The sequence below is a fragment of the Podarcis vaucheri genome, assembly GCF_965113315.1.
Source record: "Podarcis vaucheri genome assembly, chromosome: 4".
NCBI lineage: Eukaryota > Metazoa > Chordata > Lepidosauria > Squamata > Lacertidae > Podarcis > Podarcis vaucheri.
In genome coordinates this window covers 68941627-68962615 of record NC_138762.1, presented here as the reverse complement: position 1 = coordinate 68962615, position 20989 = coordinate 68941627, and the positions used below count along the sequence as shown (strand labels likewise).

At 42.9% G+C, this 20989-nt stretch overlaps 1 protein-coding gene and 1 long non-coding RNA gene across 2 annotated transcripts; one reads left to right on the top strand and one right to left on the bottom strand.

Annotated features, from left to right (window-relative positions):
- Positions 1 to 626: 626 nt before the first annotated feature.
- On the bottom strand, positions 627 to 1866 carry LOC309531805. The gene is made up of 3 exons (XR_014219462.1): positions 1768 to 1866; positions 1204 to 1359; positions 627 to 669 (listed from the first exon to the last, which is right to left on the bottom strand). It is a non-coding gene; the product is annotated as an uncharacterized lncRNA (long non-coding RNA).
- Positions 1867 to 1911: 45 nt separating this feature from the next.
- Positions 1912 to 17436, top strand: ZRSR2 (zinc finger CCCH-type, RNA binding motif and serine/arginine rich 2). The gene is made up of 11 exons (XM_082221514.1): positions 1912 to 2042; positions 4082 to 4161; positions 4513 to 4597; positions 5412 to 5520; positions 7194 to 7280; positions 11356 to 11394; positions 12707 to 12822; positions 13917 to 14130; positions 15589 to 15644; positions 15835 to 15944; positions 16867 to 17436. Exons 1-11 carry the CDS (start codon positions 1987 to 1989, stop codon positions 17313 to 17315), a joined length of 1401 nt encoding a protein of 466 aa, XP_082077640.1. The 5' UTR covers positions 1912 to 1986; the 3' UTR covers positions 17316 to 17436.
- The last annotated feature ends 3553 nt before the right edge of the window (positions 17437 to 20989 follow it).

Here is a 20989-nt window from a genome sequence, read left to right as displayed (position 1 = left end):
TTTCCTGTGGCTCCTGATTTACATTTTCCCCCTCTGATTTGAACAACTGCACTAGCAAACCACATTAAGAATTCCGACATCAGATACTGCATTATACTGCACAGCACAGCAAGTTAATCTGAAAAGTGTGCACTGAGAAAATACAATTGCTTTCATCTCCAGCTGTGCTGCTAACTATTCTTAGCACCCCCAAACGAAGCATTCCCCCCCCATTGATACCTCAGATGCACACAAAACCAGAAACCTACACAAGCAAACTAATAGTGCACTTTTCTGGTTTTGTGCAAATCTGAGGGGCCACAGACCCAACCTCCTGGCAGAAGCATCTCTGACATATACTGGGATGGTGAGGGGGGAAGACAGCAAGAAGGCCAGGACAATTCAGGCACACCAGCAGGAGTCAATCCGGTTCTGCTGCTGGAACACCCAAACTGAGCCGAAACAGCAGCTGCACCATTTATTCCAGAGATGGGGAACCTGTGGTCTGCCAAATATTGTCACACTTCAGTCCCCATCAGTCCCAGTGAGCATGAGCAATGGTTGGAGATGCTAGAAGCCAGCAACATTTGGGGGGGGGCACAAGTTCTCCCTTGCTGGCTTATGCCAAGTTGGTTAGTTTTTTCTCTTTAAATGACCTCATGCCTCTTTATTCTCTTCATCTTTGTTTAGCTCTAAGGGACCAAAAAGGAGAAATAAGGACAATGTGGCAAAAACTCTTCTTTCTCTAGTTCCCTTTAAATGCCCAGGACAGTCAAAATTTTACTAGACATTCACAAAAGTTAATTAATAGCTATGCACAGACCTCCAACTGTGTCAAATTCTGGGGGAGTTAATCACTACTGTTTTGCACTAAAAATTAACTTCCCTTGGCCAACTATGTAAATATATTACTGTCCTGGAAGATTTTGGAAGACTTGTCTGGTAATTGCTTGACCCTTCCTAGTAAACTGAAAAGACAAGACAGTTGCAGCCAATTTTAAATGTGAAAAGAGATATATGATCCTTAATAGTGATTCTATCTTGTCTCCCATGCTTTGAAACTGCTAGGCGCAGACATGCAGGGTTATGAAGGGAAGCACTGCCAGTTTTCTTGCCATCTGAATCAGGAGAGGCAGTAGATGTACTGTGGGCAGTGACAGACTGAACAAGGGCCAATAAACTATGATGGAACCCTGATAAGCTGAAGGTACTAGGGACACATACTTCTCATGTCCAGGAAACGGAAAGACAGCCAGATTTGGACTGTGTAGCACCCCTGCTGAAGGAGCAGCTACATAGCGTAGGGTTTCTCCTTGGTTCACTTTTGTTGGAGGTCCAGATGATTGTGGTAGCAAAGAGCATCTCTTCCCAGCTATGGCCCTTCAAAGAACAAGACAACCTGCTATCAGTTACCTGGGTTCTGATGATTTCATTCAGATTATTGCAGTTTGCCTATGTGGGGCTGCACTCAAAAACAAACTGGAAACTACAACTAGTGCAGTATGTGTCTGCCAAGTTATTAAGTAGGGCAGTGATATATGACCTGGTATCTCTGACCCTAAAAGTTCTGCATTGGCTGCCCCTGTACTACTGGGTTTCAAGGTGTTGGCAACTGTTTGTAGAGCCGTAAAAGACTCAAGTTCCAAATATCTGCAGGATTGCCTCCTCCTTAAAGTTGGGGGTGATGAGAGAGCCAGAGGACTCTGCTTCTGATCCCTGCCAGGATTCATGGTGAGAACGTGCAGAAAGGCCTTCTGTGTGGTGGAAACAAAGCTCCCTATGCCTTGCCTCTCTCTTAATTCAAACCCCGCTTTTGCACTGTGCACTGGAAGTGAGTACAGGAAGCCCGTTCCAACCCCAGAGCAGCAGGAAAGGAGGCGCTGTAGAATCCGACGCATCCTACGTTTCTTAGCTTCAGACCATTCAGCTCCGGCAGCAAACCCGGAAGTGAGCGGGCGTCACGTCCGGCGGTTCCCCGTCACGTGACTGCCTTAGAAACTCTGGAATATGGCGGCGCCCGTGTCTCCGCCGTTGGTGGCGGAAGAAGGGCCGGCGAAAGTGAGGTAAGGAGGGCTCTGCGGAAGGGTCTGGTCCCCCTTATGGGGAGCTTCCCGCACGGAGGTGGAACCGGAGGTGGCGCTCGCTCGCTCGCTCATCCGCTCGTCTCAGCTCCCGGTTCCCACACGTGGCGCTTTCGGGGATGAGGAAGCGCCACACAACTCCTCCCCCCCCCCGACCCAAGCGTAAGCTGGGCTGCTCCTGCTTCTGGTAGTGGAAGGTTGAGCTGGGCTTCATAAGGGCGGGAGGCTTTCTGCAGAGGCCGCTGGGAAGCCTGACAGGTTGCGCGTGCCTCGGGTGCTGCTTAGCTCCGAATGGGTGGGATTAAAGTGTACCTGGGGGGAAACCATGAGGCAGGCAGATGTCATTTGTTGTGATGTGAAGGAAGGGGGGGGGCGCCGCGGGGAACGTATAGGTAGGTGGTGACTTTTGAAGCATCGCTGTGGCTTGAAGCGAATCCAAAACCCTTAATGCTTAGTGAAATTGCAAAATCGTTAAGCCTTTATAGAGAATGGGTCACCGATCCGATACAAGAAAGTGAGAAAAATAATTGTCCCTTTTATGTGGATGCCGTTAGATCTTTGGTATGCAATTAAAAAGACACCTGAGACTATGCCAACTGTTGCAAACTCAGCAGTAAAAAAGTGTTAAAGGAGTACAATACAGTAATGTCTTCTTAAGGATTGGCACTGGGAAGTTTAGTTCATGTTAAAACAAAGACATTGTACTTCTATACAGTGGTACCTTGGGTTACATACGCTTCAGGTTACATACGCCACTAACCCAGAAACAGTACCTCGGGTTAAGAACTTTGCATCAGGCTGAGAACAGAAATCGTGTTCTGGTGGCGCGGCAGCAGCAGGAGGCCCCATTAGCTAAAGTGGTGCTTCAGGTTAAGAACAGTTTCAGGTTAAGAACGGACCTCCGGAATGAATTAAGTACTTAACCCGAGGTACCACTGTAGTTGGTTGGGGAACTGCTGTTGAAACATTTCTTAGACTTCATAATATGTATACATTTTGAACTAGAAATTGTATAGAACTGACAATCTGTGCCCAGTTTTTCTTTCTTTTGTTTATTATTCATTTAGTATTTTCCTCCATTTCTTGGTTGGAATAATAAGCTTGCATTCTTTCTTTTTTCCAAAAAATGTTTTGTGGCAAAATATTAAAACAAGTAAATTTAAGTGGTTGCAATTCAACTTTAATATTAATAGCTGCAATCCCAGCAGCCTTTGAACTTTGAATAAATATGAATAGGATTTTGACATAAAAGAATCAGTTTACAGGGCAATCTCACCCATGTCTTCACCGAAGTCCCACTGGGTTTGTTGTGATATACTTACCAGTTTGCATTTCTTAGTGCAGAAAGTATTGATCTCATGTGTGATCTTTCCTATTCTAATTAATTCAAAAGGGTTCTGGGGGCTTCTGTGTGTGAAAGAAAAAAGCAGGTGGTTCGTGATGTTTGGGTTATTCCTTCAGAGAAACTGAGTACACCTGGCTTAAATTCTTATCTCTTCTGTCAAGGTCATGCTGACTACAAAAATAGGCCAGGAGGAGCCTGGGTTTCACTTTCTCTTTCTATCTATTTTCCTTCTGGTGTGGTGTTCTGTACATAGTATGCTTGGTGTTAAGGTTTTAGACTTATAAGTTATTGTAAGTTTAAGTTAAGTCTGCTGCAACTGGATTTCTTATGGACTACATCCAATCCTGGATGTATTGGATTTGTGACCATTATGCTCATTTGCCTTCAGTAGCAGTAAAGCTCTGCTAGATGAAATAATTGTCTCTGGTCTATTTTTGAGGAATTCTGCAACATGTTTAAGTTTTTACTTGGCTAGCTATACATCGGAGTTCTGCTCTGGATCATATTGAGTAGAATTCTATGACAATACTATCAGAAAAAATGACATTTGTTTGTTTTAATCCAATAAGAAAACATTGTTCTAAATGTTTGTATGTTCAACACTTGAGAAATCCTAGTTGACTGTTAGCTGGCCAACTACTACAGAAACAAAGAAGAATCTCTTTTCCATTTTCAGCCACAAAAAGTACAGAGCACTTTTGAAGAAAGAGAAACGGAAGAAAAAGAGACAAGCACTAGCAAGATTGAGAGATTCAGGTAAATGCTAAGTTGATGAATGGCACAGATTACTTGTGAAATATGAGCTAAATTTCAGCTCTCAGAAGATGGTTGTTATTGGTATTCAGAAGTGTTTAAAAATGTTGCTTTAGATTGAAAAGAATAGGTAATTGTTTTTCATTACTTGCCAACAAGGCTGCAGCCTCTTCATCTGATCATAGGTTGGGAAGTGTAATTCATGACTGTGGCAATCTTGAGAACATAGGCTCTATGCATGCACTGAAGACTGTCTTGGACCTTAGATTGTGTAGAATGCAGTGGTTTGCCTCATGGCAAGGGTAAGCTATCTATGTTATATATTTAAAAAGAGGTACACTTTTTTCTCTTCAGAAAAAGGAGAGAAAGATGAACAGGTTTCTGAAAAGCTAGAAGATGACGACCTAGATGATGAAGAAAAACAACTCGAAGAGGAAAGGTAAATTAAAATTATATTTAATTGGCAGCTCCACTCTATGCATATTTACTTAGAATAAAGTTCCAGTGGCTGATATTCAATGAAATGTGATGGAACAAGAGGATGCCCCTATGATATATTAACATTGCTTAGCTAGCTCAATAGACCAAATGCAAAGGTGGTGGGTTGGATCCAGACTTTACTTCCACCTTCTTGTTGGCAGAGGTAGGGTGACTTTGGCCAATTCCGTTCTCCCCTTCCAGCCCACTGCTGTTGTGCAAGTGAAGTGTAAAGTTGCAGTGTTTAATTGCCTGCTTTAGGCCATAGTCCAAAACTTTGAGGAATTACTCTGCTAAATAGTCTTGAGGCTGCAACCTTATTCATACTTATCTAGGAATACTCTCCATTGAACATAGTGCTTTAAATGCCAAGTAAACATGTATAAGTTAGCACTGTATGAATTGGAGCCTGTGCCCCCTAGCTCTTCTGAGGCCTTTCTTTAGAGGTCCGCCTTTGAAGATTAGGTGAGCAACTACACAAGAGAGATCCCTGGAATTCTATCCCCAGGTTGCTTAGTCTGACACCATCATTATTACCTTTTAGACACCAGGCCATGTTTCCCCCTGGGTGCCCACTCTTATTAGTAATTAGCTTATATGGTTTAGCCATATGGCTGCTACTTTACTGCTGTGCTTTTGCTATTTTAAACAGTACTTAATTTGAATATTACTATTTTAAATAGAAAGGCAGAATTATTATTTTTTTAAGAAATAAAAACATAGTAAGTTTGATGATATTCAGTGATAACCCAGCATTCGTCGGATTCTATTTGCAGGCAGAGGCTTCATGAGGAGTGGTTGCTGCGAGAAGAAAGGGCACAAGAAGCTTTTAAGATCAGGAAAGCAAAAGAAGAGGCAGCAAGAAAACGTCAAGAGGAGGAAGAGGTGCAGTATATGCTTTGACTACCTTTTTGGAGCAGACATTCTAAACGTAAAAATAATTACTGAGGTCTTTATTAAAAAAACAACACCACCAAAAAGCAATGGTTGTGTGAGAGGACTTCTCTCTCCAGCCACCCATCACCTCCATCTGTCTCTGCTGGAAAACCCTGGAACCTGCTGGAGCAGGCTTGCTGGAGGAACTGCAGGGGGGAAATGAGAACCAATTCTGTCAGAGGTGACTTTTCCACTGGCAGATGGACAGTGTTAGATTTCACACCTTCATTTTACCTTTGACTAATTTTGGAAAACACAGCACTAAAGTATAGTGCTTAAGGCTGGCTTATTTCTGGGAAAGTTTTCATTGATTGTTGGGAGGCTGATTTTAAATGGTGAGGGCAAAGTTGGACTTTTAAGGCCCGTTCAGTTCTGTGTTAACTGTAATCTGCAATGAAGGGGGGCGGGAAGAAGTTTACACACACCAAATGACCTATGTTGCTTTCTTCAGTATCTCAAAAAAAGTAAGTGGCAAATTACCGTATTTTTCGCTCTATAACACGCACCTGACCATAACACGCACATTGTTTTTAGAGGAGGAAAACAAGGGAAAAAACATTCTGAATGAAACATTGGATGTATCATTTTTGTGCTTCATGCTGTGGCCACAGACATGTGATCTGATGGTGAATTTGGGCTGACGCAATGCAAAGATCCTGAGGATCCATGTGGATCCATGCTTTGTAACCACGTTTTTGCACCATTGCAGCCCCAGACAACAGTGGGTGCGTGATTTGGGGGGGCAGGCTGTAGCCATGGACATGCTATGTTCTCTGATGGTGAATTTGGGGGTGACCCAATGCAAAGATCCATGTGGATCCATGCTTTTTAACCACATTTTTGCACCATTGCAGCCCCAGGCAACAGTGGGTGCATGATTTTTGGGGGGCAGGCTGTAGCCATGGACATGCTATGTGCTCTGATGGTGAATTTGGGGTGACCCAGTGCAAAAATCCTGAGGATCCATGTGGATCCATGCTTTTTAACCACATTTTAAGTGGGGAGGGAAGGAAAAACACAGAAGGGCTAAGAATGCAGGAGTGGGGTATAACGGGAGGGAGGAAAGGAAGGCAAAAGTTTCCCCCACGCACCCACCCAAGCCAGCCAGCTCGCGCTCTCTCTCTCTCTCTCTCTCTCTCTCTCTCTCTCCCACCTGCATGTTTTCAGCAGCACCGGAGCACAGAGAGGAAGGAGCGGAGCACAGAGAGGAAGGAGCGACAGTTTGCTTTTCCCCTCTTCTTGCCTGGAGGGGAGGGGCTTTCCCTGCTCTTTGTTCCGTTTCAGCAAACACAGCAACGAAACAGAAGGGGGTGGGCAGTAAGACCCGGAGGCAGAATGCAGGAAAGCACCCGCTTCCTCTTTTCAAGGCTTCCCTTCTCCGTGAAGCACGGTTTGATTTTTGCCCGATTTTTTGGCTCCAGGGACCACACATTCGCTCCATAACACGCACAGACATTTCCCCTTCCTTTTTAGGAGAAAAAATCTGCGTGTTATAGAGCGAAAAATACGGTAGTTTACATTTATCACTTATTGGTTAAAGCAAGTAGCAACTAAAATTATTTTATTTGTTCAGCCTTCATGGAGATATTTAGCATAATGCCAGTCTGTTTGTTTTTTTAAAGCAAAGAATAAAAGAAGAATGGGAGGAACAGCAAAGGAAAGAACAAGAGGAGGAGGACCGGAAAAAACAAGTGAAGAGAGAGAGAGAGGTGATTCCTGCTCTAGGAGGATAAAACACAGTGCATATCCTCTTACAGTAATAATAGGACTAAAAAAAAAGTACAAAATGACATAGTGTTGGAACACGAGGGTTGAAAAGTTTTTCTTTCTGTGCTTCTGCATAACGTTGTAAATGGAACATGCTATGAATAAGTGAGGCTGCAATGCTATACCTGCTTACTGGGAGTAAACCCCATTGAATTCAAAAGGATTTACTTCCAAGTAGACATGTATAAGAAAGCACTGTAAATGTAGATGCACCCTTCGTTATTCAGGGCAGCATATAAGTTGCTAATATTATTGCTGCAGTATCTTGCCTTATTCCTAAGGCTCCGGGCAAATGCTTGTTATTTTTCATTGTTTTTAAAAGGCACAGGAAACAGAATGACAAAATAGAATCTCCCTTGAAATGTTCCATGAATGCTCCCAAATATTTTGTGCCCTTTGGCAGCCTTCTTCACTGCAGCTGGCAATTGTGATTACACTTCATGAGGGAGAAGGGACACAAACTCTCAGCAGCTATTCATACATTTGCTGGTAGCTGCCGCCAAGCTAGCCTTCCCTACAGTTCTGCAACTGGCAGAGGGCAGGGTTTCTTGTGACTATTGGGCCAGTCCTCACACACAGAATTATTGTTGGGAGGTTCTGGGCACAAGCTATGAATTCTTATGTTTAACAGTAGTGTAATCTCTCTAAGAAACTATAGCAAGAATACGTATACTAACTTCTTTTTAGAACTTAACTTCACAAGTAATTTTACTGCTGCAATTCCTTAACCATTTTTTCCACTCAAAGATGTTACAGCTCATCTTTACCTGACTCATTCATCAAGATGTATCTTTTTCTATAGCTTGCTGGGTGTGGGAAGGAACATAATATAATGCTTTCGGCTTCTTGTAGGTTAATTTGTTGAATGCCTTGCTCAGCGTATAGAGAGCAAATGGTGATCTTAATCATGGAATTGTAGAGTTCGAAGGCACCCTGAGGATCATCTAGTCCAACCCCCTGCAATGCAAAAATATACAGCTGCCCCACGTAGGGATCCAACCTGCAACTTTGGCATTATCAGTACCTTGCTCTAACCAACGGAGCTATCCAGGCCCATGATTTGCTTCTTATTATGTTGGGATTTAACTGGTCCAGAACAATAATCAAATGAGATTATGAAACTGTTTTAGTTGACCAGCAGTTTGTGTAAGGTATAGATAGCAATCTTGACTGAGTACTACTCCTAGTATCTTTTGAAAGTAGATGAAATTGTTGGAAACGGTCCATTCCTTACTACTTCAGCAAAAGTATGATGTTGAGAGAAATTGCCACTTTTAGCTTTGATGGAAGTACAGTGGTACCCCGCAAGACGAACGCCTCGCAAGACGGAAAACCCGCTAGACGAAAGGGTTTTCCGTTTTGGAGGCGCTTCGCAAAACGAATTTCCCTATGGGCTTGCTTCGCCAGACGACAGCCCATAGGGAAATCTCTGGGACAGCGGGGAAGCGCAGTGCGTCTTCCCCACTGTCCTCGGACCTCCTCCGAAGCCTGGCGGCAGGGCGGGGACACCTCCCGCCGCCGCCGGGCTTCGGAAGGCTCCTCCGAAGCCGGGCGGTGGGGCGGGAACACCTCCCGCCGCCGCCCGGCTTCGGAACGATGCTCCGAAGCCGGGCGGCGGGGAGGGAACACCTCCTTCCGAAGCCGGGCGGCGGGGCCGCAAAGCCTGCGCGCGCTGATCTCAGCGCGCGCAGGCATCGGCATGCTGGCAACTCTCCGCAAGCAGCGGGAGAGGTCCGCGAAGCCTGTCCAGGACAGCTTTTGAAGGCAGGGGGGGAGCAAAGACTTTCGCCCCCCCGCCTTCAGAAGAGGTCCTGGACCTCTGCCTGCCTTCCCAGGGGCTTTTAAATCGCCCCGGACAGCGGAGAAGTCGATTTTAAAATGCCGCCCGCCAGCATTTTAAGATCGCCCCGGACAGCGGAGAAGTCCTCCGCTGTCCCGGGGTTTTTTAAAATGCTGGGGGTGGGAAGAAAAGCCCTTGTCCCACCCCCCACCCGCCTTCAGAAGAGGTCGGGGACAGACTGTCCCCGGACCTGGTCTGAAGGCGGTTTCCATAGGAACGCATTAATTGATTTTCAATGCATTCCTATGGGAAACCGTGCATCGCAAGACGAAAAACTCGCAAGATGAAGAGACTTGCAGAACGAATTAATTTCGTCTTGCGAGGCACCACTGTAATAATTTTATTTGATTTTCAAAACTTATATATCCCACTCTTTGTCCTAAGACCCCTGTCATTTATGTCACTACATAAATGACAAAATTACCATGAACTAGAAACCATCCACCAGTTCCTTTAAAATCTAGGTGTTCCTCTACATTGAAAAACCTGACAAAAAGGACATGTCTTCAGCTGGTGCCTGTAGCGAAACAATGTTGCCACCAGCCAGATTTCTAGGAGCATGTTCTGTAGCTGGGATGCTATTTCTAAAGATGTTCATTTACTGATTCATCAGCCCCCAAACTTTCTTTGATATGGGGAAAGGTGCTGCCTTAGATAACCGGGTCCCCAGCTGTTTAGGGCTTTCTGCAGCAAGACTGGAACCTTGAATTGGGTTTGGCAGTTAATTGGCAGGCAATGCAGATCTTCAATTGATATTATATGGTCCCTAGGCAGCATACCCAACAAGTCTCTGGTGGCCTCATTTTGCACTAGCTATATCTTCTGAACCACCTTTCAGGGCTGCACCAAGTTGAATGTGTTTCAGTAGTTTAAATGGGAGGCCACTGCAGTTTGAATCACAGCCACAAGACTACCCCTGTTGAGGAATATAGGCACTCTGTGCCACTGAAACCACCTTCGCTTTCAGACAAGGTAGAATCCAGGAGTACACCCTGTCACTGATCCTGATCTTTCAGAGGGAATGCAACTCCATCCAGAACAGGCCACCTACCAAATCTGTGAACTCAGAAACGGTGGCGGAGCTTCATGCTACGGAACTGGGGGGCAGAGAGCAGGTGGGGGTGGGGCAGGCGTGTGTCGTGGGGGCAGGACGTGTTGCCTGTGGGGGCGGGGGGGGCAACCGCGATGGCACCCTGCCAAGATCGTGCTGCCGGGGGCAGTGCACTCCCCCCCCCGCACTCCTCTTCCTCCGCCAGTGCTCAGAATTCAGCTTCAGTTCATTGGCAGTTATCCAGCCCATTACAGCATCTAGACATTGAGAAATGAAGGGGGAAGATGTACAATGGAAATCAGTGCAAGCTGACAATTAAGCCAAAACAAGTGTGTGTATGTCAGGGGAAATATATTATTGCTAAACTTGGGTGACTGGGTTCCTAAGGCACTCCTTTCTGGTAGTCCGATAGAAACCGCAAAGCTGGTTATTAATTCTCCTTACTCTATTGGAAGCTTCCTTTTTGCAGGCTGGACTTTCAGTACGCTGGTACCCAGCTTGAATACATACTGGGGAACTGAACTCTAGTTACACAGACTCTGTCCCTCTCAGACACCACTGCATTGGTGGCAGCTGGTGGGCCTGGGAATGTTTGACCTTCTGGACATCACTGAGTAAACTGTTTCAAAACCAGGTTCTAGGCACAATCTTCACAGCAGAGTCTTTGGCATCAAATCCTTCAGGAGAAAATTCCATGTGATAAGAAACTGGATGGTGAATCTGGGCCACTCAACTCAAATAGAAGTTGAGAAAGGTCTTCAAAAGATGTATGCCTATGCTAAATCACTTGCAGGACTGGGCTGCTGTCTTTATTTGACTTGCAGATACTTGGAAATTGAAAGAATATGGTAATAAATTTTAACCTTCAGTTTTGTTTGCTCTTTAAGCTCTTTGTGTCAAAATTTTGGAATTGTGTCAAATAATGGGGGGAATTATTTAAATGTAACTAGAATGTTTTCTACATTTTTCTTTGGGCATTCTTAGTAACATGGAAGCTTTTTCCAGTTTTATTTGACAAAACTAACAGAACATGATATAAAACCTGAATATTATGGTCTTGACTGAAGAAACCAGATGATGTCTCCATTCAGGGTTTTCACTAGTCCTATGTTTGCACCATTTATAGGAAGCTGTGCAGAAGATGTTGGACCAGGCTGAAAGTCAGGTATGTTTAGAGCTTTTGAAAATGGATCACTGAGCGGCTCTTCTTTCTGGAGAACAATGGCAGCTTGTTCTTTCATATGGGTTATGTGATTAGCTTGTATCGCGCCATACGTCTCTCTTTAACAGATTATACAATTCCTGACACAGGCTTGCCCTGCAGCTTGCTATGAATTTTGCCAAGAACTAGACTGTGTGGACCTCATCCTGGTCCAAAAATAAGCTTTTTATTTTCTTAAGAATATGTGCTCAAAATCAACATGGAGCTGTTCGGTATCAGTCATTCAGAAATTCAATGCACTCCTGATATATAATTTTTAAGAGCTGATGGACCATGAAGATGCTCATAAATTTGTTGATGTGACTGAATTAGATTCCTGTGCTTTAAAGTCTCTCTGAAGGTCAGAGGAGAGGGATTGTACAGGTTCTAATGGTATAGAAAAGGTGTTATTCTCTTTGGAAAGAGAGTTGCCTTCTGCAGTGCGTAAGTGCAGTGCCCAGAAGTACTTTAGCACTCTGCATACACTCAACAGCACTTGCAGTTGGGCTACAATTCCATGCTCGCTTTCCTGGGAGCAAGTCCTGTTGAATTTAGTGGGATGTACAAGGCCTGTTGAAGCTTACTGGGATGCCTAACAAAAATTGTTCAGTATATTCAGTGTAAAGGTAAAGGTAAAGGTACCCCTGCCCGAGCGGGCCAGTCTTGACAGACTCTGGGGTTTGTGCGCCCATCTCACATCTATAGGCCGGGGGCCAGCGCTGTCCGGAGACACTTCCGGGTCACGTGGCCAGCGTGACAAAGCTGCATCTGGCGAGCCAGCGCAGCACACGGAACGCCGTTTACCTTCCCGCTGGTGAGCGGTACCTATTTATCTACTTGCACCCGGGGGTGCTTTCGAACTGCTAGGTTGGCAGGCGCTGGGACTGAGCAGCGGGAGCGCACCCCGCCGCGGGGATTCGAACTGCCGACCTTTCGATCGGCAAGCCCTAGGCGCTGAGGCTTTAACCCACAGCGCCACCCGCGTCCCTTATATTCAGTGTAGAAGTATGCAAAGTTTCACACTTGTAAGTCAAAGTGTATGTTTTTAGGGTTAAACCTCTCCAGTCTTTTCTTTGATCTAGATTTCAATATTTAAAGCAGACTATAGTATTTCCCTAAACTGTTTGGTGACGTTCCGTTTCAATGGCGGAATTGTTTCTCCCCACCATCTTGCAATTATAATCACTCCTATTTTCATAAATTGAATTTATTCATGACCAGTATTCAGTTTGTTAACATACATAATGTTCTTGTTTTCTATTTTTAAAAAATCCAGGTAGAAAATGGAACCACCTGGCATAATCCAGAGCCCCCAGAGAATATGGGACGTGAGAAAGATTGTGCCAATTGCCCATTCTATATTAAAACTGGAGCTTGCAAATTTGGAGACAGGTAATTCAATTCTATATGGACCTTTTAAAAATATGGCTTGCATTTTATTTTGCTGGGGGCAGGGAATCTACAGGTGCATTACTGTTTCAATACTTCAGTTTAGCTCTCATTTTCACACTGTGATAGGAAAGAGATTTCTGTTTTTTCATGTTCAAAAGCCTGTGAATGGAAACACCTTCCATTCATGGAGGGGAAAATATAGGATCTAAGTCGCTGTTTCTTGAACTGTTCCATTTTAAATGAAAGATCTAAATAACGGCTACTGCTGCTTGTCTTAAAGTTCTAGTTTTTAATTTCCCCCCACTGCATATTAAGACCATACAAATTAGGAAAGAAGGACTGGCATAGCTAAAGGAATAAATGATGGATGGGACAGAATTGAACCTCTTCAAAGTCTGAAGTAAATTATAGCTGGGGAGAACTAAAATCTCTGTTGGTGCTTGTGTTTTTAGCTTCACTTCAAATTCAACCTAGATTCTGAAATTGAGAAACTGCATTCAGGGGCAGATTAATAGAGTTTTTGGCAAAAGGGAGATCTATCCACCTAGGTAATTCACACCAAAGTACGCCTCCGGCAGAAATGGTGACTCCAGAAAGCCCAAATGCTTGTCCCCATGCTAGCTAACTAGACCTGGGGGGAATGTTACTTTCACAAGTCACAGCTGAGACATCAAAACAGAAAACTGCAAGCTAGCTTGAGTGAATTTGTGTACAACGTATCCAGCTTTGTACTGAATTCTTTGCTTCCCTAACTTTTCAGACAGATTGCTTGGGTCAAGAGCCTACAAGTTGCACATTATAAAATAGAATTGGGCAAGAATACAATGCATTATTTCAATTTTTATGCACTTCTTTTATAGAACTTTTTGTACGGTACATAACGGATCTTAATTCGGGCATGGGCTGAATGCTCCCCGTGCTCAGTCTATACTAACCTAAGTTTTTGAATTCAAACCTTATAAGGTGCCTTGAGAACTTTTTATCGGATTGCCTATGCATATGAGGGACTAAGTATTTATACTAAAGTGCATAATATATGGTTGCAGCTTCAGCAGCTGGAATAAGTGCTTGCTTTCTTTCCTTCTTTCTTTAAGATGTTCGCGGAGGCATAACCATCCAACCTCTAGTCAGACACTCCTTATTAGGGGTATGTTTTTCACTTTTGGGATGGAGCAGTGTAAAAGAGATGACTATGACACAGATGCAAGCCTGGAGTACAGTGAGGAAGAAATGCACCAACAGTTCCTAGATTTCTATGAAGATGTACTTCCTGAATTCAGGAATGTGGGAAAGGTTATTCAGTTCAAGGTAAAACGCAAAATACTGTTTTGCTATTCCCTTAAGTAATTGCGGGCTGAGATCCAATGTAATGTTAGTGCAAGAAATTTGAGAGCTGATGTTGGGCAACTGGTAGCCCACAAGCTTGAGGTATCACCAAGTATCATAGTGGTTGTGCTTGGGGTCTCACAACAGCTTTTGCAAGCACAAGACACTCACTGTAATTCTTGTGCTACTCCAGAACAAGGCTTATGCTAGTGGAATGACTGTTGTGTGAATGGGCTGTCACATTTGGAGATCATCCTAGGCATTCCTAATTTCCCTTCGTATGCAGATGTGGAGAGTAAAAAATTGGGGAGGAAGCAGTTAGACCAGGATCTCTACCATGAAACACTCTGTGTGTTCAGTGGGGGTGGAGTCAGAACAAGTCCCTCTTAATTCCTTAGTTTTTCACACATTGCGTTTCCATTTTGGCTTCATTGTTGTTAAATAAATCATGACATGGTGTAATATGTCATGTGTTGTTATTCATCTGAGGTTGCATTTTCCAAATCTTAAGACCTGCTAAGGAACAGATGGTTGTTATTATATCCTCATATGTAAAACCACAGAATTCAAAGAGGATGTACTTTTCTTTTTTCCATGACTGTATAACCCATTAAATCAAGGGGAAAGTAACACTTCTTACTTTGCGTTATGTGAGAGCTGTTTTGGAATGTGCAGTTGACGAATCACAATGGTAGTTCATGGATTCCACTCACACAGCACATTGTTCTTCAGGAAGATGGGCCTAATGCCAGTTATTTTTGCAAAAATCTAGCTGAATCCTGAAGTGTGCGTTGGTTAAACAGAAGGGCTAGGTATCAGTTCTTGATAGTGACAAGACAAGATTTTGAATTTGACATACCTAGAACTTGAAAATATTACATACATTCCAAATTGAATATAGCCCCCCCTACATTTGTTACCCCGTCAGCTTGCTCAGCTTGGGGTACAATAAGAGATTGCACTTGTGTGCGGTTTTTAAAATGAAACTAAAACAAGTAAGACATAACAACAACAACAAAACATGTCATATTCTCTGCGCTCCCACCTCCCTAGCCCTCAGTGGTACAGTTAGATTACAAATCCATTAATAATTATTATGCTTATCAGTTTTGTTTTGTTGTGCAACTTGGAATAATTGGAAGCAGTTCAGGTGTTTTGTTTACCCACTCCAATGGAGATAAAGATCATCAGCTTGTTGCCATGATGCGATTTGATGTTCATATATCAGTTAGGATAGCCATATCTGTCATAGCATGGGTGATAATCTGTCTGTCCTGTGATTGTTATTAAGACATGAAAAACGGCTACCAAACCATGAAGGAAAGTGCATTTTGTGTGCTATAATTAAATAAGGTATCTTGTACACCACTCAACTAAAGCAGCTGTGTAAGGATACAAAGAAACTGCGCTTCCTTAAGTTTTAACCTGCTTTTGATATAGGTGAGCTGCAACTTTGAACCTCATCTTCGAGGAAATGTTTACGTTCAGTACCAAACGTAAGTATTTAAAATTTAGTAGTTGGTAAACTGAATGAGAAATCATAAGGAAGGTTTATGTGGTATGGGTGGGTATATTGGTAAAGCTCTTTCCCAGGAAAGATGGCTAATTCTCCATGTTGATGCAATATCACTTGATTGAATTGTATTGATTTTATGAGGTTCTAATAATACTTTTTTATTTTTAAAGAGAACAAGAATGTCAGCAGGCTTTTGCTTTATTCAATGGTCGATGGTATGCAGGTCGGCAGCTTCAATGTGAATTTTCTCCAGTAACAAGGTGGAAAACAGCTATTTGTGGTAAGTCAGTGAAAACCTCCTGCTCTAACAGCTGATATCTTTCAGCCTAAATGTCTTTCATGTAATTGAATTATACATAAATTATAATTTTAAAGTGAATGCAACTGATAGGGTGTTGGCCCTATCGACACATTGGATAGTATCTTATTTGAAAGATCCCGTTCTGCATTAAGTAATAAATAAGTTTCCACACCTTTGAGTACATCAGGAGATATCATGTGTATTCGAACCCACCATGCTACACCTTGGCATCACAGGATCAAGCATTTCCTATATTCAAAAATACAATTGTGAAACAGGGATTGTACCTATATATATATATACACTATACAAGACACAAGATAGCACCTATGAGAGATGATGCCAGGGCCCAGCAGTAGCAGCTGTTTCTGAGTCAGTGCATTTGCTAGAGCTGCTGGCTTCCACGCCCTGAATATGGTTCACTGATACCTCTGGTAGGGATGCCTGGGCCACACTGAGCTGTCTGATACAAGTTGATGGGCCTTCCGCTTGACTGCCGTGTGGTTAGACAGAAGCAGATATCGCAGTTGCTAGAATACATCTAAAAGTGAACAAGATCATATATGACTCTGATTCAAACTTGCCTTTCTGTCCATGTGATATCAAGATAAGGGGCAATATCTAGCTGTGACTTCCAGCTTAGGCAACAGACTTCCTCTCCTGCACCACTTTAAAATCTGCAACGGGGACAGAATCCAACTGTGTCTTCAAATGCAACATTGATTTCCTACAGCTATTAAAACGAGACATGATCCACCCCTTTCACCCATACATCTGTGATAAAAAATATCATGCAGATAAAAATAAACATAGAAGTGTCCACTGAGTCTATTTAGCTTTCAAATGTTATAATTACGGTTGTCTTCAGACTTTGATAATCAGTTTCAAAATTGGTTTTCAGGTTTGTTTGAAAGGCAAAAGTGTCCAAGAGGGAAGCATTGCAACTTTCTTCATGTGTTCAGAAATCCAAACAATGAGTTCTGGGAGGCCAACAGAGATATTTACAATACCTCGGAATGGACCAAAGAGGCAAGTAAATATTCAGAAAGGAGAAATAGAGCGGGATACCATGAAAACTATTACAGCAGGTCAAGAAGAAGAAGTAGTCAAAGTCCAGATCACGCTTACAGCAAAAGAAACGGAGACTCTGAAAGGGAAAAGAGTTATCACAAACGTAAGAAAAGACAATTTCCTGAGAGGTCACGAAGTCGTGGAAGGCGACGGTCACGCAGTAAGAAGAGGCGAGGCCGGAGTCGCAATAGGAGCCCAACCCGTAGCCGTAGCAGAAGTTCCTCTCGGTCGAGAAGTCGAGGTAGAAAACGATCCAGCAGCAGAGGCAGAAATAGTTGAATTTGTTGCTAAACTACTTTTCAAGATACTTGTGGATATAAAAATTTGGTGCTTACCAGAGCTGTTGCGTACTAGAGACTTGCCTGTGCCCTTGAAATGGAGCTGATGTGGGCTATCTTTATTTTTGGCAATGATTATTTAAGGGAATACATCTCACAATCTTCAAAACTTGTTTACCCAAGTATTTGTTATTCTGTCATGGAAGTCTGGTGTTCTTTATAAATCCCCCCCCCATTCTAATGTAAACAGTGTACCTTAGTTAAGCAATTGTGCCAAGGTTCTACCTATCTTTTTGTTTAGAAATTTGTAAATAAATTCAGTGCGTGATTTTGTTTCTTAAAATGGCAAAATTAACTTTTTGGTGGATGGGATACAAAAAGCCCTTTCAAAAAATTATTTAGAACTGTTAGGGCTAAGGTGGGGGCAAAACTAACAAGGCATGGTTCTTACACTGCAGCTATCGTCCTTTGTTTTCATGTGAAATGTTTTGGTATACCAATTCAGGGAGTAGTTCAAAACAAGCAACTTGGCTAATGTGTTTGGTCCGAGTACAAGTGGAAGGCAACAGAGCACACGATAAAACACATGTATACATAATCACATCTTTCTGGATCAGCATAACCTACTCCAAAGTGTAAAATACAGCTCTTATTTCAGGGGGTATTGCTAGGAACAAATGAGCTGCTGTGTGTGGAGTCAAGAGGCTGTGTTTTCTAATGTATTTTTTTCTTGCTTGCAAGTATAGGAAAAGTTTAGTATTACTGGCCTCTGAAGACGTGTTGTTCTGATATTGGAATACAGATCTAAAGCACTAATGTGCATCCTCTTATCTAAGACGAGTTACTGCAATTATTTAGGTCTTTATCAGAATTGGGGAATGGGTTGCCCAGTTTTAGCCCCGCTTCAGACACCTATTCTTAGCGATATGGATTCCTGTAATTATTTCTTGTAATTTGCAGGATCCACCTGGGACTCTCTTCTAAACTTCAGATCCCAAGTCATGTATCATTCAGATTAAAACACTGTGCAAAAGCATAGCTCTCAGGTGTTTTAGTGCAAGTGTTATTCTAATGCACTAGCTTTAGCAAACATCAGCTGTGAGCAGACAGTCTCTTTTTGGAATGTGGGTTTCTAGAAGTTCAGCCAGGGGTAAAAAATATTAGGTTGAGGGGAGCTTATGTGAAAGTTATTGAAAGCTGTTTGCCTAGAAGCATTATTCATGGCTTTCTGGTGCCTGGAACTTACTGTCAAAGGGGTTTACATAAGCCCTATTCAGCTGTCTTATGTGATTACAATTCCAAAAGGGCAGAAAGCAGGGATGTGCTTCCTGATTCTGCTCCTTCCATCTCATCATATTTGGCAGTGGAGAGCTGCTGTAAGGTAAGTTTGTGCAAGTTACAGACATAAATGTATGCAGAGTTCACATACAGCAGTTACCCAAACTACATGAAAGGTGTATAGACAGGGCCAGGAACTGAAATCCTGCTCCATTTCCATGTGTAACTGTGAGCTGGATAATGCTACAAAGCAGGTAACCAAGAACTGCTACAAACAGTTTACAATAGATTTGAAGAGCACTTTAAGTTAAGGTGATGCTGCCATCACACTTTTTAAAGGTATAATAGGCTTCTGGGTCTAGGAGAGGCACATACTGAGAATAATTATTTCTGTATATTACATCACCAATGAGGATTACTGGTACTTTTTATTCATTTAGGGTAGACACACCACACCTATGAAAAGTAAAATTTTGGTATAGTATATTAAACTACCCTGAGTTAATCTCAAAAAACTTCATTCAATAGGTATAGACTAAACTTGTACCAAAAAAAATTTATAACAGTAAGAAAAATCCATTTTACAGTGTGAGAAGAAAGTCTCATAAAGAGAACTGTCTGCCCACCACCTGAAGAGCGTGGCCAGAAAAGAGCATTGATGGGTTGTGTCTTGGCCCCCTGGCCCTTCTACTTTGGTGTGCTGCAAGACACAATTATGTTGCCAGTTCTGTTTAATAGCTGTGTTAAGAGCAGTCATTCACAGCTTGGGGGGAAATGTCTTACGTTGATGATACCCAGCTCTAGATTTCTTCATATCATGAGTCAGGAAAGGCAGAGCCTAGTCTGGAATGCTGTCCAGAGGCATTTGTGGAATGGATGGGTAATAAGCCAAGCTTAAACCCAGGGTAGTTCCAATTCCAGGAGATGGATTGGCCATCTGCCTGTCCAGGATGGGTGTTACTCTCCTTTTGTCAGAACATGTGCATAGCTTGGGGGGTCTCCTGGATCCATCTTTGCTGCTGAGGCTTAGTGGCTAGGAATGCCTTTTACCTGCTATGGTGAGTGTTCCAATCACAGCCCTTCTTGGACAGGGATAACGTGGCTACGATGATTTATACATTGATAACCTCGACTTTTACTATTGCAGTATGCTATTATGTGCCCAGCCCAGAAGCTCCAACGGGTACAAAATACTGGCTAGACTAGTTAAGCTACTGTCAGCACATACCTGGCGCTTAAATGTTTTCACTGGCTGCCCCCGTTACTAGGACAGGGTCAAGGTTCCTATGTTAATTTGCAATATCCTTGACCCTGGAATTCTAGCCTGATCACAGAGATCTTTGGCGAAGTCTCTTTTGGTGGCTCAGATGAACTGCTCACAACTACTACAAACTGCATTCAAGTGAGATCCTTGCTGAACTCTGGATCCATTCTTTTTTGCTTCAGTCATTTTACAACTGTTGGCTTTATGATGTTAATTGTTCTTGTTTTCCTGACTCATTTTCTGTGAACTATTTTTATGCACATCACCTAGAAGTACAAATAATCACTTCTATTTCTTTACAAGTAAATACAAACAAGAGACCATACAGAGCAGATTGGGTACTGGAGCTGGTTGCTGGAGAAGGAAACAGACATTCAGTCACAAGACATTTGAGAGCTAACACAGTTTAAAGAGCGTCTCCCTCATCCAATCACTACAGTGGTACCTCGCCAGACGAAAAACTCGCAAGACGAAAAACTCGCCAGACAAAAAACTCGCAAGACAAAAGAGTTTTTCGTTTTTTGAGTTGCTTTGCAAGACGAATTTCCCTATGGGCTTGCTTCGCAAGACGAAAACGTCTTGCAAGTTTGTTTCCTTTTTCTTAAAAACATTAATACCCAGGAAACCGTGCTTCGCAAGACAAAAAAATTGCAAGGCGAAAAACCTCGCAGAACGAATTAATTTCATCTTGCGAGGCACCACTGTATTTGCAACCCTCTTCCCCCCAAAAGACAGGATCTGCTAAGAGTACAATCAGCTACAGTAATTGTCGGGGTGGGGTGGGGATAGCTTTTTCTGTTCCCCAACCTCAACAGCTATATGCAAGTTTATTTTGGAGAATAAACAAATAATAATCACAAATAAGGTAAACATTTTCTGCTGTAATCAGAGCTGTAGGTGTAGTACAACACAACTGCATTCAGCATCTTTGGAGTGCCAGAGGGAGTGCTAGCTTGGTGTGGCTGTAGTCTTAGGGCTACACAATTATGCTTTAATGGATGGATTATACCTGCTGAAGACTGCAAATCAGAGAAACTAGACATTTATTGTGGTAAGGGATATGGCTTCAACAAGCTGCTCAGCTCTTACCTCCCTCTCCATGAACAATTTGCATAAAGTAGTAAAAGTGAATT